The sequence below is a fragment of the Salvia miltiorrhiza genome, chromosome 1, assembly GCF_028751815.1.
Source record: "Salvia miltiorrhiza cultivar Shanhuang (shh) chromosome 1, IMPLAD_Smil_shh, whole genome shotgun sequence".
NCBI classification, from domain to species: domain Eukaryota; kingdom Viridiplantae; phylum Streptophyta; class Magnoliopsida; order Lamiales; family Lamiaceae; genus Salvia; species Salvia miltiorrhiza.
Genome location: NC_080387.1, coordinates 25,401,710 through 25,416,227, shown reverse-complemented (window position 1 = coordinate 25,416,227; position 14,518 = coordinate 25,401,710). Strand labels below are relative to the sequence as shown.

General features: G+C 41.7%; 1 protein-coding gene and 1 long non-coding RNA gene across 7 annotated transcripts; one reads left to right on the top strand and one right to left on the bottom strand.

Annotated features, from left to right (window-relative positions):
- Positions 1-7,973: 7,973 nt before the first annotated feature.
- LOC131016655 (uncharacterized) lies at positions 7,974-13,558 on the top strand. Of its 6 annotated transcripts, none has more exons than XR_009099172.1 (4): positions 7,974-8,232; positions 8,306-9,589; positions 9,703-9,982; positions 13,291-13,558. It is a non-coding gene; the product is annotated as an uncharacterized LOC131016655 (long non-coding RNA). The 6 variants fall into 6 exon arrangements; XR_009099174.1 differs by lacking the exon at positions 13,291-13,558 and having other exon boundaries at positions 8,306-8,961; positions 9,052-9,589; positions 9,703-10,143; XR_009099175.1 differs by lacking the exon at positions 13,291-13,558 and having other exon boundaries at positions 8,306-9,365; positions 9,451-9,589; positions 9,703-10,143.
- On the bottom strand, positions 10,283-12,983 carry LOC131016647 (calcium-dependent protein kinase 17-like). The gene is made up of 7 exons (XM_057945348.1): positions 11,969-12,983; positions 11,737-11,889; positions 11,537-11,652; positions 11,284-11,451; positions 11,056-11,183; positions 10,861-10,960; positions 10,283-10,779 (listed from the first exon to the last, which is right to left on the bottom strand). Exons 1-7 carry the CDS (start codon positions 12,756-12,758, stop codon positions 10,678-10,680), a joined length of 1,557 nt encoding a protein of 518 aa, XP_057801331.1. The 5' UTR covers positions 12,759-12,983; the 3' UTR covers positions 10,283-10,677.
- Positions 13,559-14,518: the final 960 nt, after the last annotated feature.

The window sequence follows — 14,518 nt, the reverse complement described above, 5'->3', positions numbered from 1 at the left end:
TCCACTCGAGATGAGCTCTAACTACCTCCGGAGAATAGAGCTCATTCAAGCATCTAAAGATATCACATTTCATCTCATAAAGTACCTTTGTCCTGACGAATGGCTCCTCCTCAAAAATTAATTTATTTCGAGCAAACCAAAGATGGTTTACCATCATTGCAAGCGCAAGGAGTTTTGCCTTGTTCACGATCGTCGATCCCTTCTTCTTAGTCGTGAGATGCTTTACCGCAATTGGTATTGTAGACATGAGGCCCTTTAATCTCATCCAAGCTTTGATATCATCCCAAATCTTTTTAGTGCCATCGCATTTAAAGAAGAGATGATCGTGAGTCTCGTCATCAAGCTTGCAAATGGAACACAATTTTTGCACTCCTTCCAATCTATCCACTGTTTTGAGTCGGTGTTGGAGTGCTAGCCAAAGTGTGATAGAGAAACGTGGAGGGATAAATAATTTCCAAATGACTTTGTGCCAAAAAGCTTTCTCACATTTAGGTCGAAAGCACTCATACGCCCCTGCCATGAGATTTGATTTCGTCCACTCGAGGAGTGAATCTTGCGCCTTCGGTATAGAGCTTGCATGCTTCTCAATAAGTAAGTCCCGGACCCCACAAATATTCTTGATGAGAGGTGAATCCATTGAGTGCGGTTGTAGGGTCCAAATGTTCTTCTTCTTGATGTATTCCGTGTGAATCCAAAGTACCCACAAGGACTCCGCTTTGGAATGAATATTCCAAAGATTTTTTATGAGGAGCGCCTTGTTCCAAATACTAAGGTCCCGCAAGGCAAGGCCCTCTTCCTCCTTGGGGAGGCAAACTTTTTTCCACGCCATTTGTCCCGCTGCCTTGCCCCAAACAAATGTTCGGACAATCCTATTGAGTCTTTGGATGACTTCGGCCGGTATAGGGAAAATTTGAAGCCAATAGCATTCCGTACCTTGAAGGACAGCCCGCGCCAACTCAAGTCTTCCGGCCATGGATAGGTTGATGTCCGTCCACTTGTAGATGGCGTCGGAGATATTTTTGATTAACGGCTCATATTGGGTAGCCGTGAGCTTCTTAGATGCAAGGGGGATACCCAAATATTTTATTGGGAGTGAGCCAACCTCAAATCCAAAAAGGTCAATGATCTCCTTCCTCTCCGTGTCTTTCATTCCTGCCAAGAATATTTGAGACTTTCTTTTGTTGATTTTGAGTCCCGAAGCCCCTGAAAACTCCTTAAGTGTATCATCAATAATCTCCATGGAGCCAAGGTCACCCCTACCGAACATGAGTAGGTCGTCGGCAAAGGCAAGGTGTGTGATTTTGAGACTTTCACACTTTGGATGGAAGTTCTCTCTCTTTCGTGCATAGTTGGAGTAGTCTCGCCAAGTACTCCATACAAAACAGAAAGAGCGTGGGTGACATCGGGTCACCTTGCCTTAAGCCCCTTTTACCTTCAATGAAATGGCGGTGTCCTCCATTGATGGCTAAGGTGAAAATGGCCGAGGTGACACACGTCATAACCCATTGGATGAATGATGAGTGAAGACCAAGGCCAACTAACACTTTCTCCAAGAACTCTCAAGATATCGAATCATAGGCCTTTTACAAGTCTATCTTTAGCATGTGCACCGAGGTGATATCCTCTTCCTCTCATATTTCCGAATAAGTTCCTGTGCCAAAAAGATATTGTCAGTGATAGAAAGTCCCTTAACAAAAGTGAATTAAGAAGAGTGAATGATATTATTAAGGGATGATTGCATTCTATTTGTGAGGATTTTAGTGATGATCTTATAGAGAACATTGGTGCAAGAGATCGGCCTAAAATCCCCCACGGAGGGGTTGTGGTTCGTTTTTGGAATGAGTGTGACGACGATATGATTGAGATCCCTAAGGAGAAGTCCATAGTTAAAAAACTCATGGATCGCCTCAAGAATCTCAACTTTTACCGTCGCCCATTACCTCTTGAAGAAAGCCGCCGAGTAGCCATCGGGTCCTGGTGACTTGTCATTTCCAATGTCCCAAAGCGCATCCTTGATCTCTTGGTCTGTTATTGGCAAGACTGTTGCATCTCTCTCGCCTTGTTGAAGTCTCGGCCCTTCATCAAAAGCACTCCACATGATTGGATCCGGTTGTGTTGAGGTGTCGAAGAGGTCTTTGTAGTGGTCCCCAAAAAGTGAAACAATCTTCTCCATTTCTCTAATCTCCTCCCCATTTTCCTTGCATAGAAATGAGATAGAGTTAGTAATGTTTCTTTTCTTAATCATGGAGAAAAAGAACTTTAAATTTTTATCCACAAAATTTAAGTGTTGGCATTTGGCTTTTTGTTTAAGGAAATTCTTCTCGGCCAAATCAAGGAGTAGAGCCTCCTTTCGTGCGGCAATCTCTTCCTCTTTGAGCTCCTCATTGCATGAGTCTTTGTCAAGCATTTCTTGCACCGTATTGAGCTTGGTCCTCGCCATTTTAGCTCTTTTTGTGAGATGCGCACATTCCTTATGATTGAAATTCTTGAGCACTTGTTGAAGTTTTTTAAGCTTCATGGAAATGTTGAGTTGGGCTTTGTCATCTAGTGACCCTTACCAATTTGTTTCCACGAGGTCATGAAACTTCGGATTCTGCATCCAAAAATTGAAGAATTTATAGGGGCGAGTAAAATTCTTGACTCTATCAAAAAGATGAATAATAGATGCTGAATAGTCAGAATATACTCCCCTTGTAAGGAACTCTGCTCGGCAAAAGAAATTCTTCATTGCCCAAGCCGTGTTGTACATCACCCTATCTATTTTCGAATAGACCTTCTTAGTCCAAGTGAAGAAACAACCGGATGACGGGGCGTACTCAAAGCCCCCTATCGTACAAGCATCGACAAAGTCACAATACTCCCACGGCATAGGCGTCGCTCATCCCGCCCTATCCCCCGGTTTCTTGACATTGTTAAAATCTCCTGAAACTATAAGAGGCAAATTTTGCAGGCTCAAGTCCACCAATGTTTTCCACAAAGGCTTTCTTTTCGCAAGCACGTTAAAGGCATAGATACACGAAAAATAGAAAGAATTTTTGGTTTGCAGAATCCGAAGTTTCATGACGATATGTTGTTCATCTTTTTGGACAATTAAGACCGTGAGTAAATCCGAGTTCCACATTAAAAGAATGTGTCCCCCTTTACAAAGGTCAAAATTGTGCTCAAACTTCCAATGAGGTAAAATTTTCCCCATGATTTTATTTACCTTAGCCGAATTCAATTTAGTTTCCACAAGACCAAGAAGATTTAATTTATGCGTTTTCACAAAATCCAATATTGTCGTGTGTTTATGGGGCTTATGCAAGCCCCGAATGTTCCATGTTGCAATAATCATAAGGAAACAAATTTATACGTTGGTACTTACCGTCCCCTTACCTCTCTTCCTTGGTGAACCTTTGGGTTTTTTCCCATTTTTTGGGACCTCTTGCTTTGAGTCATTAGGCTTTGTAGGTTGGTTCACTTTAGGATTTTTCCCCTTATTCTTTTGTTTCAACTGGTCCACGGTAGTCGTTACAGGCTGTGCCGAGGCGGGGGCCCCAACGGGTGCCGAGGCACTAGTCAAGGTGGCAGTCCCAGCAAGTACCAAGATGGGTGCTAGTGTGGGAGCCTCAGCGGGTACCGCATCAGCAACCGAGGAGCGTGTCACAGCAACTGCCGAGCTGATTGCATCGGCAGTAGCCGAGGCGGGGGCCGCAGTTACTGCCGAGATGGGAACCTCAACATCAGTCGAGACGGAGGCCACAACAACTGTCAAGACGGGTGCTGCCACACTTGTCGAGGCAGGCGCCACGACGATAGCCGATACGCATTCCTCACTAATAGCCGAGGCACATGTCCCGGCGCGGGCCAAGGTAAGTGCGCCGCTTGATGCCGAGTCATGCGCGGCAGCTGTTGCCGAGTAGAGTGTCGGGCTCGGTGTTGCGATGGGAGTTTTTGCATTCTCAAAACCTTATTGGAAATCCCCCTCATCAAGGTCATCCAAATCTTCCCAATCATCCACCACTCCATCCTCATAAAAATGAGAGAATGGCGAACTTGGAAATCTAAGGTGAGTGTTAGGGCGAGGAGGGGGCTTCTTCACCGGGACGTAAACCTTTTGTGGTGGGAGTTTGGGTTCCTCCCGACGTTGGTTCGGTGGTGGTTTGCTCCCCTTTCCCGGGGTTTTCCTTCTATTTGGTGGGGGTGCACTACGGGCATCCCTACGGGTACAGCTTCTTGCCTTCCTTCGGTTCACCGTGGTCCATCCCTCTTCATTCTCGGCTTCCATTGCATGAAGCCTTTCCTTTTTCTTTTTCAAATAAGTATCCTTCTCCTTTTCCTTGTTCCTACATTCATCCTCAAGATGGCCAAGTTTAGTACAAAAGGAACATAATTTAGGGAAGAATTTAAACCTTATTTGTTGGTTTATCAATTTTCCACTAGGTAGTTTGATCATCACGGCTTTCTTCCGTTGTGGCTTTGTAGCATCCACTAAGATTTGAAATCTCGCCGTCGTGACATCACTTTTATAGAAGGTCTTTTCATCCACGGAAATTGGTGTACCATTGAGTGCCGCAATCTTAGCAATCGCAATCTTAGCAATCGCACTTTCATTCCATAGCTCAAGAGGAAGGTTGGGCAAGAACCCCCCATGTCGTGTACTTATTCAAAGCCGAGATATTAAAGGTAAAGTCCGCCGGGAGGGGGAAAAGAGAGAGGTTCGACCCATTAATTTCATAGAAACCTCCCCGGTAGACTCTAACCCTATCAATCTCGGTTTCAAAAGAGAACACCAACCAACCTTCCTCATGAAAGGAAATCTTGCAACCAACGGGCCATTTCTTGGCAAAATCTTGAACTTCCTCCTTCTTTGGTAATTTCCCTGCAAGAAAGCCAAGGAGACAAAAACTCCAAGAATGTTTTGTTGCAATATAGTCCTCGGGTTCCAAGATTAGTGTATCACCAACAATATTAGGAGCTTTATTCGGTAGCGTTAGTTTACTATTATTGATAGTAACTTTTTCACGAAAATTTCCCAAACTCCTTACCTAAGGTGATACAAACTATGAATCATGTAATCCCCCCACATGTGCCGAGGCATTAGAGATTTTAGGGTTAGGGTTAGTGGCCGCCAACGGCACGGCGGCATTGACGTCGGGGCCATCGGGGCCACTTCCCCCATCACTAGAATCCATTAACCCAAGGTCCTTTTGCCTTACCAACCTTGTTTGTGTATCCATGAAAAAAAGCTCATCCTCAAGTGCCGTAGGGTCAATTTGTGCAAGTAGGTCGACGGCAAATTCCCAAGGTTGAGGATAGTCGACGAGGGAGGGAGGGGAGAGGTTACATTTTTGTATGACGGTGCGGTGCGGCCCACGCCTACACCCGCATTTGGGTTTGTGTTTCCTAACTCCAGAGAGGGATTAGTCATGATGAGAGAGGAGAAGGAAAGCCAAACACTTTTTTTTTTTTTTTTTTATAAAAACAGTATAAATTAAAGCACTAAGGGGCCGTTTGATTTGCAGTTTAGGATTGATTAGAATTAAAATTATCTTGAGAAATTAGTGTGGATTAGTGTGGATTTATATTATTTCATGGGTGTTTGATATCATGGCTACTTAATCCTATATTGTGTTTGATATCCATAGGATTATGTTGGATTATATTATCTAATACCAAAACTATCCTCATATAATTTTAAAAATATCATGTGTGTCCACCATTACTTGGGCATTTGCATCGATATGCGTGAGGAAGGGTAGCAGAATTTTTATCCAACTTCGCAGTATTAAAGTTGTCCGAGGGGGGAGGCCGGATTATTAGTATGGGTTATTCCCACAAAATAGCATGTAGAAGTAGGATTAAGTAGGAGTTGACCACATTAATAGAACATGATATCAAACATCACACTAACATGTATTAATTTAATTTATCCTACCTATAAACCCATATCAAACAGGCCCTAAGGGTTTAGTCACTCCCGAGAAGTCTTAAGGAGTATGTCGGATTTTTGGATAACTAATCTTGCTACAATTAATGCTTCTTTTAATGACTAGGGCACATGCAAAGAAAATTAACTACCGGTGGAATTTGAAATTTAAAATCCACTAAGTAAGTAATTAATGCAACTAATGAGGATTAGTGAAACTTGTGCCTGTAATTATTCCTAGTCTTGGGTTACTCCTCAGCACCGCCCAAGTTTGAACGTTGCTGCCCAAAAATTAATGTTACTGTGGATGTGTTTCCAGCCGTTGGTTCCGGCTGTGTCTCACCGTAAAGATTTCCGGCAGCCTTTTCCGGGGGCTTTTCCGGTCAAGCAGGATGTTTTCCGGTAGTGAAACCCGCGAGAAAACACCTAGCAAGATAAGAAAACAAGCCAAAACTACCTTTCCGGCCAAGTGGCGGTAATTAAAAGATAACAACGAACAAAAAATAGCCAACACCACCGTGACTTAAGAATAAGGCAATAAAAGGCACAATCACAAGATAATCTAGCCAACAAAGATCACCGGAAAAAGATCACCAGTGACAAGGTTGAGGAGGTTAAAACGAAGAGAAAAACAACACACTCAATCACAAATTTAAGATAAAGATTAAGTAACACAGTCCAACGAAGTGAAAATAATGAATAACACTCAAGAAGAGCACCCCCGCCGGAAGATTTTGACAGGACAAGAGTTGTAAAATCATAAACTTAAGACCACAGCCGCACGGAAAACTTAGAAAAAGGTGTGGAAGAAACTTCCGCCAACGCACTCAGACTTCCGTTGGCATCACCTACCAAACCGAACAACTGAGAAAGGTGCGTACCGTATCTTTGGAGTGTCCAATACATTTTCCGGTGGGAATTCCAGATTTTTCGATGAGGCAAAGGGCAGCGTACTTAGACTTCCGTCGCCGGGATGAGTTCTAGGGCTCCACCAGTTTGGTTACCTACCGCCGCGTGTCGGAGGTTGCAAGAGAGCCCTAAAACCTGAGGGTTTTGAGGGGGCCCTCCGATGATGTTTCACCGTCGCCAAGAAGCCAAGAGCTTTCACAATACCTTTGTAATCATTCTCGTTTAATGATAGATGATATAAGAAGTGTAGGATTGGAGGAAGGATGGAATCCCGTGAGTGAGGGAGAAAGGTTTCTCCGACGGGATTCTAAAGAGAGAGCAAGGCGTGAAGTCTAGAGAGAAGTGGGAGCACTTCTTTCTAGTGAGAGAAAATCTCATGCCTGATACTTTCTGCTTCGATAGTGTGTCCATGCACAAGTTTTCGGTGTGAAGGTCATTCCCTAACCTCCAGCCGGAATTGTGGAATGGTAGTGCCATCGACAAAATTGTCTCTATCATTAGTACCCTCGTATATGTTTGACCCCTAGGGCCTTTGCTAAATGTCACATAAGCGGCCCTAGATTTCAAGCCCTTGTCAATGCCACAAAAACCTCTTGAAGAGTATTTTTCTACAATTGTTAAACAAACCACTTATAGTGGGACGATCCAAAATAGAATTCATGTCACTTTTAGTGGGATGGGGGAGTATAAATTATTCAAAATAATTATTGTAATGTTTTTGAAACATTAACTTTCTTTATATCAATAATTAATTTCATGGTCCCTTAAAAAAAATTACTTTTATAGCCCGCCCATAAAAATAATCCACGATTTGTCTCAGTCCCAACCTTTTTACCTGTTTTTTTTTATACACTTGACCGATTCGTAATTAAATAGTACTCTTTTCGTCCCATTGCAAATGTGTCATTTTCAATAATGAGATGTCCCATTACAAATGTCTAATTCATTTTTTGACAATATATTATTTCTCTATACTTAATATTTAAATAATTTTCATCAACTCACTTTATCTATGTTTTACACATTTCTTAATTTGTACTCAAAAGTAATGAAATATTTATAATGGGACCAAGAGAGTACTACATGCTATCTATGAATTGCCGCTATTTAAAGTTTTAAACTACGTAAAGGTGGCGCCAAATCGGTGAAGGTCAAAGCCGTCGTCGAAGTTAACTTGCTTCAATTGGATTATATTCCCTTTTCCTAATTCTCTTTTTCACCTAAAAATTAATTTTAGATGAATAAGAGATTAATGATCAAAATTAGCTACTTAAATAACTGAATTATGGTTAATCACCTGAAGGTTTTGGAGATATGATGAAGTTCATTCCCGATCGATGTTGGACGAATGGAATGAATTTGTTTTGCACGCGCATTTCATGGCGAGGAGCTGAAGAATTTGTACGCATGAAAAGGTGAGCTTTTCCTTATTTCAACTCAACTTGTTCCAATCCTATTTCTTACTTAATTTTAAGGTTTGTTTGTTAGGTACGATAGGATCAAACTTGACATATCTAGCAGTTTAAATCCCTAGAGTTCCAGAGAGAGATGGCCTTCAGCGTTGCGTTTGTTTCTTTAACGAAGTATCTCTTGTTTGGTTTAGTTTAATCGATCGCTTCCTTTTTGTCTCAGTGATTGCTTAGGTTAGATATTTGTTCCACGATGAAACATATGCCATGAGATTAGAGTTTAAAGCTTTCGTTCATATTATTGGTTTTGGTATGTGTGTAATTTTTCTTTGAGTGGTTGGTTATTTGATCTGTGCACTGTTATTAATTTAATTCTAGTTTATTACTGGTGATGGTAGGATGTAGTATTTCAAATGTTGGGGTAGGGAAGATCGAACTCTGTCTGGCTCTGATTTTGTTTCTATTCCAGTTTCAATTCAAGCTTGGTAAGAATTATTGTAATTGCCAGGATTCCTTGGTGAATTTATATAGTGCAGAGTCCTAATATTGGTGATGCAGATAGCATAAGCAATCTGCCTGCCAAATATCTTAGATACTAGATGCCATCATGCGATGCAGTGAGGATTAGTATCTCGTTCAGAGACTGTAGGAATATGTGGAAATCTGGATATTGATCACTGGATTTTTCTTCTACTGAATTCCAAACTCCAAGATCTAACCCTTCATCTAGACTGTGTTAGTAATTATGAATTGACGTCTCATTTCTTTGCGTTCCAAACTGATGCACCTTAATCTTATATATGTATGTCCAAATCGCCACCACAGGTTAGGGAATTTTATGGCTCCTCACGTTAGATTTTCAGGACGTCGAGTGTGTGCCTGCTGTCTCCGAGTACTAAATATATCTCTGCTCCGTGCTTGAAGAGTTGGATTCATATGAAGTCAAGAGGCCTTGTCTCAGGTTATCAAGACTTCATGGTGTCTTGAAGACTATTCACTTAAAGAACTATCCAGTCCCCTCTGAAATTTCATGTCCACTCTCTTATCTCGTAACAGTGAACTCAGTCCTCTAAAGGCTTCGGGCATTTTCATATTCTGCATACGCTGGAGAAACTGCATCTGCACCACGCATACTGGAGGTCACATGTTGTTCTTTTGTTTAACTAGACTTTGAGCACACGCCGTTGGAATTTTTTTTTGTTTGTGCCATATTTGTGGGTGCAGGAGGATTCAGTCAGTTTCCTGACAGTTTAAACACTCTCAAAGTACTTAAGAAGTTCGTGTCCTTGGATAGTGTTAAGGAGGTTGCTTGTGCTCTTCATTTAGTAAGAATTCACTGCACTTACAGATGTTTCTAGTTTCTGTAAGTAATTCTTCTGCAACGCTATGTTTACCTTTTCCAAAAAAAAAAAAGTACTACTTTGTTAAGCTATAATGAGTGTGCTAATTTCATTTCATGATTCCTGTTTCATGAAGTTATATGCATGTAAAACTGTGGAATCTGTTTTTAAAATTCATGCGAGCCCAAGAGACACCGGATCATTATTTGAATCGCCTTAGGAAGGTAAACATTGCAAGGTATTTGAGCCTCAATTCGAGTTTGTTAGGTATCTACTGGTTTCTGCCTGTGGACTTCAGGAACTCGTGATTGCACTGGCTTTTCATGCACTTATCAATGACTCGAGCTTGATGGACCGGCTGCGGCAATTTCCATGTACATCTCCATCTGTGCAGCTTGTTCTAGTAAGGTGTTAAGGTATGTTTATCTGCTATTAATGTTCATACCAAGTTGTGCAAGAGTATTGGTAAATTGCTCTGACGAGAAAGGCAACTGGTAATATCAGCCAATCGGGTGCTATTTCACATTCTTTACTTGTTGATGGAATTATGCATGAGAAATTTGGCAGATCTTTGCTTCAAGAACCTATTCTTAATGTCATTATAAAGATATTTTACACAATCCTAATTCAGTATCTATGTTCAACGACTGTCTTAAGGACAGCTACCATTAACCAACATTATGCATCTGCAAAATTTAACGTAATTATCTAAAAAAGAAAAAAAAAAGTTGGACTTCTATAAAATAGTTTTGGTTTCACTATACATACAAAAACAAATGCATATATGTACATATCTCTCCCCCTTCCCCCATTTCTATTTTCAACTTAGAGAGATCCATAACCCGACTGCGATAAGTGTGTATAAATGGGTGTATTCTTTTTTCTTTTTTTTTTCAAATCTATGTATGGAATGTTATTTGCCTCTCAATGAATGGTCCTTAATCTCAAGGAACCTCTGTTGTAGAAAAACTTTAGCAAAAGTTTGTGAAAAAGATCGTGTTCCATTAGTATCTCCCCATTCTGTAGACAAGTCTGTGTAAAGTGCTTGACTTTATATATTTAGTTGAAAATGACCTTTCATCTCTTTTAAGCTCAACATTTTCCATAGCTATCAAGTGAAGATGCTGTTTCTCCGTTTCTTGGGATTCGCTGCTGCCTCTGGATTACCTTTCCTCATCATGGCCGCAAACTCATCATAGTTGATCCGCCCATCCTGCAAATATTTATGGGGTAAATTAGCATGTTGCAATGCATAGTGATGATGTTGATGATGGAGGGTTTGTGCTTTATTTACGTTATCAGCATCGATTTCTTGTATGAGTTCCTTTATGTCCTTCCCGTTATCCATGCCGAATTCACGGAGAGCCTGCTCCAGCTCTTCTATGGTAATATACCTTATTACAATATAATATTAGAGGTGTTAGGTTTAGCCCTTTGTTCATGCATGGAACATGTGTTAATTAAAAAAACTAGTCTCATAACATGGTACCCGCTGTTGTCTTTATCAAAGTACTGGAATGCTGTGTAGAGATGCTCTTCTCTGTCCATTCTGTTCATGTGCATCGTTGCTGTGATGAATTCTTCGTAGTCTATGGTGCCGTTACCATCAGCATCGGCCTGGTATTCATTGGTAGTTGAAAAGGCGTTAGCAACTAATCATGAGTGATGGATGACACAAAATCAAGAACCATGGTATGTTAGTCCCTCTTAAACTTACAGCTTCCATCAACTGCTGCACTTCATATTCGGACAGCTTTGTGCCTTGTTTGGACAATCCTTTCTTTAACTCTTCGAGTGTTATGGTTCCACTGTTGTCTGTATCCATTCCCTTGAACATCTCTTTCAGTCCCATGATTTCTTCCTCCGACAGGCAGCCTGCGATGACCTGCTCATCCAAGAAAGGTATATCACCAAAAAAGACTAGTAGAGAGATTTGAAAATTGTTATATGAGACACTTTAATCTGAGTACCCGGAGCGCGACTTTTTTGAACTGGTTCATGGCTTTGAACTGCTTGAGTCTGTCGAGAACAGCGTTGTCAAGAGGAGTGTCAGGAGCCTCTCCATCCTCCTTGATCCATGGATGATCTTGAAATAAGACACAAGACGCAGTTGAGATTTGAGAAGAGAAGCATTTATAATTATGTAAATGTATAGTGGGAATGTATATACTTAGCACTTGGAATGCTGAAAGGCGTTGCCTGGGATCCGAGTTGAGCATCTTCTTGATAAGGTCCTTTGCTCCATTGGAAAGGTTAGGCCATGGATCACAGGTGAAATCGACATGTCCGCGTAGAATGGCGTTGAAGATTCCGTTCTCAGATTCTGTATAATGATGGAGATGAGATGGAGATGGAGATAGAAATGGAGATGGTTGAGGAGAAGAGCATAGAAATAGCATTACCTGCCCAGAAAGGAGGAACTCCTGATAGAAGAATGTACAACATTACGCCAACGCTCCAAATATCTGCCTCGGGGCCGTATCTTCTCTTGAGAACTTCGGGCGCAATGTAATAGGCGCTGCCGACGATGTCTTTGAAGATCTCCCCTTCTTTGTAGAAGACGGAGAGGCCGAAGTCGGTGGCCTTGAGCGGCGCATCCTCATCCTTACTGAGCAAGAGGAAGTTCTCAGGCTTGAGATCCCTGTGGATGACCCCCATGGAGTGGCAGGTGTGGACAATCTGGACGATGGTGCGGAGGAGGGAGGCAGCGGCGCGCTCGGTGTAGTGGCCCTTGGAGATGATGCGGTCGAAGAGCTCGCCCCCGGCGCAGAGCTCCATGACGAGGTGGACGGAGTGCTTGTCCTCGTAGGCACCCCTGAGCTGGACGATGTTGGGCTGGCCGGTGAGATGGTGCATGATCTGCACCTCACGCCGGACATCCTCCACGTCCTCGTTGTTGGCCAGCTTGCGCTTGGCGATGGTCTTGCACGCAAACTGCTCGCCGGTGTGCTTGTTGGTGCAGAGGTGGGTCACGCCGAACTGGCCGCGGCCCAGCTCCTTGCCCATGGTGTAGCTGTTGCGGACGTCCTCCATGGGGCGGCCGAGGACAGGGCCTATGGGGGCGTTCTTGGATGGGGACGGGTGCGTCTGGGGCCGGGGCGGGGTGGTGGCTGTGGCTGCTCCCTCTGCGCCGTCGTGAGTTGGCTCTGCCGGAGCATCTTCTTCGGAGCTCCGGGAGCAGCAGCTGCCCATTGTATGGATTCCTTTCTAAGAGGGAAGCTTTCTAGGTATTAGGGGGGTGGGTTGGATCTATAACTTAGTTATTGGTTTAGAGAGAGATATGGGGCCAATGCATATGCATGCAGCGGTTACTCTGCCTTTCTCCTTTTTCCGTATATTTCCCTAAAACATACACTAATTTTTGTGTTTCCCACCATTTTGCGGAGAGGCTATTATCCATGGTTGGTTCACCTCATTTGCGCTTCAAATCTTCTCTACTTCTTTCTCTATATATAAAAACACACCACCTTCTCATTATTCTTAAAAAACCAAGGCTATTCCTGTCATTTTATTATACCCACTTAATTAAAATATCTCACTATCCCAAAATACTTGATTCAATTCTTTTCTAGGTTTCCAGTCACAAATCACCATCCATAATGATTTCTGACCAGCTACACACGGATTGATAGAACCAAGACACACATGAATTACTATTTTGTTTGCATTTATTTACCTATATTGATCTAAATTTCTCATTATCTATTTATATTTGGAATTGAAGTGGCAATGTCAAATTAGAATAACGAAGACGACGTGTAACAAGATGAAGATGACACAGCAGCAGGTTGGTGGTGATGTTGGAAGGTATTCCTGCGATTATTTCTTGATTATTAATTATTAGGGTATGTTTGATTTAATTGCGTGCCCTAACTTGCTTTTTGTAAACTGGGAGTAAGCTATTCTTAGTTTAGTTGCAAAATGTATCATTCATATAAATACAATGCACGTTTTATAAGATGTAGTCGTATTAGTATACGTTTGTTTGTTTATATGAATGTTCTTCTATCATTTGAATTCTAAACATTGCGTATTCATTGTAATCAAGCACTCTGCAAGCAAGTCACCAGTATTTTAGGCTACAAAAAAGGGTTATTGACAATTGAAAAAAAAAAGATTTTATGAGAGGATATTACATTAAAAAATAGCCTTGTGTTTTTATATTTTTATTATAATTTATGTTGGATATTTATAGTTTTCTAGTTTAGAGGCACACTTGTATGAGACGGTCTCATATATGAGCGTGGGCCAAGGGCTAAATTAATATATACTCTCTTTATCAACAATATCGTTTCTACTTTTATCATTTTAGTCATTTCACAATATTATTTTCACTTTAATTTATAGCAATATAGTTCACAAATTTTCACTCACAACTGTAGTGGGACTCAAACTCCACTCACAATAATACTCATTACTATCAACTACTATTCATCACTTTCTTAAAACCCGTGCTGTCTACAAAGTGGAAACGATATTATGGACGAAAGGGTATAATATATGAAAACACAGTTGCAGTAGTTATTTTTCCCAAGTTTTCTCTCTCCTATAATTCAATTTTTTACATTTTCTCCATCCTACTCTCTCCATCTTTAATGTTCTCTCACAATTTAAATATTACTCTCTCCGTCCCATAAGTAATGTCCCAATTATTATATTAGAACGTCTCACTAGTAATATCTCATACCCTATTAAATAAAAAATTAATCATGTAATTTTTTATTAGCACTAGGCCCCATTCCACTAATTAAACATCAGTCCAGGCCAAACCCTAACAACTCTCTCTCTCTCTCTCTCTCTCTCTCTTTCTGCGCCTTCGTTCGCCTCCCCGTCGACCCGCAATTGCCATAGCCCGCGCCGCACCCTTCAACCGCCCTCCAGACCGCCTCTCCCATGTTGCTGGTGCCCGTGTCCATCGGCCCGCAATTGCCGCAGCCCGCACCACCCTCTAG

Coding starts and splice junctions, on each gene's coding strand:
- LOC131016647 (XM_057945348.1), bottom strand. CDS start 12,758: ATGGGCAGCTGCTGCTCCCGGAGCTCCGAAGAAGATGCTCCGGCAGAG. Junction 11,890..11,968: donor AGTTCCTCCTTTCTGGGCAG/GTAATGCTATTT, acceptor ATCATTATACAG/AATCTGAGAACGGAATCTTC. Junction 11,184..11,283: donor TGCAGCAGTTGATGGAAGCT/GTAAGTTTAAGA, acceptor AATGAATACCAG/GCCGATGCTGATGGTAACGG.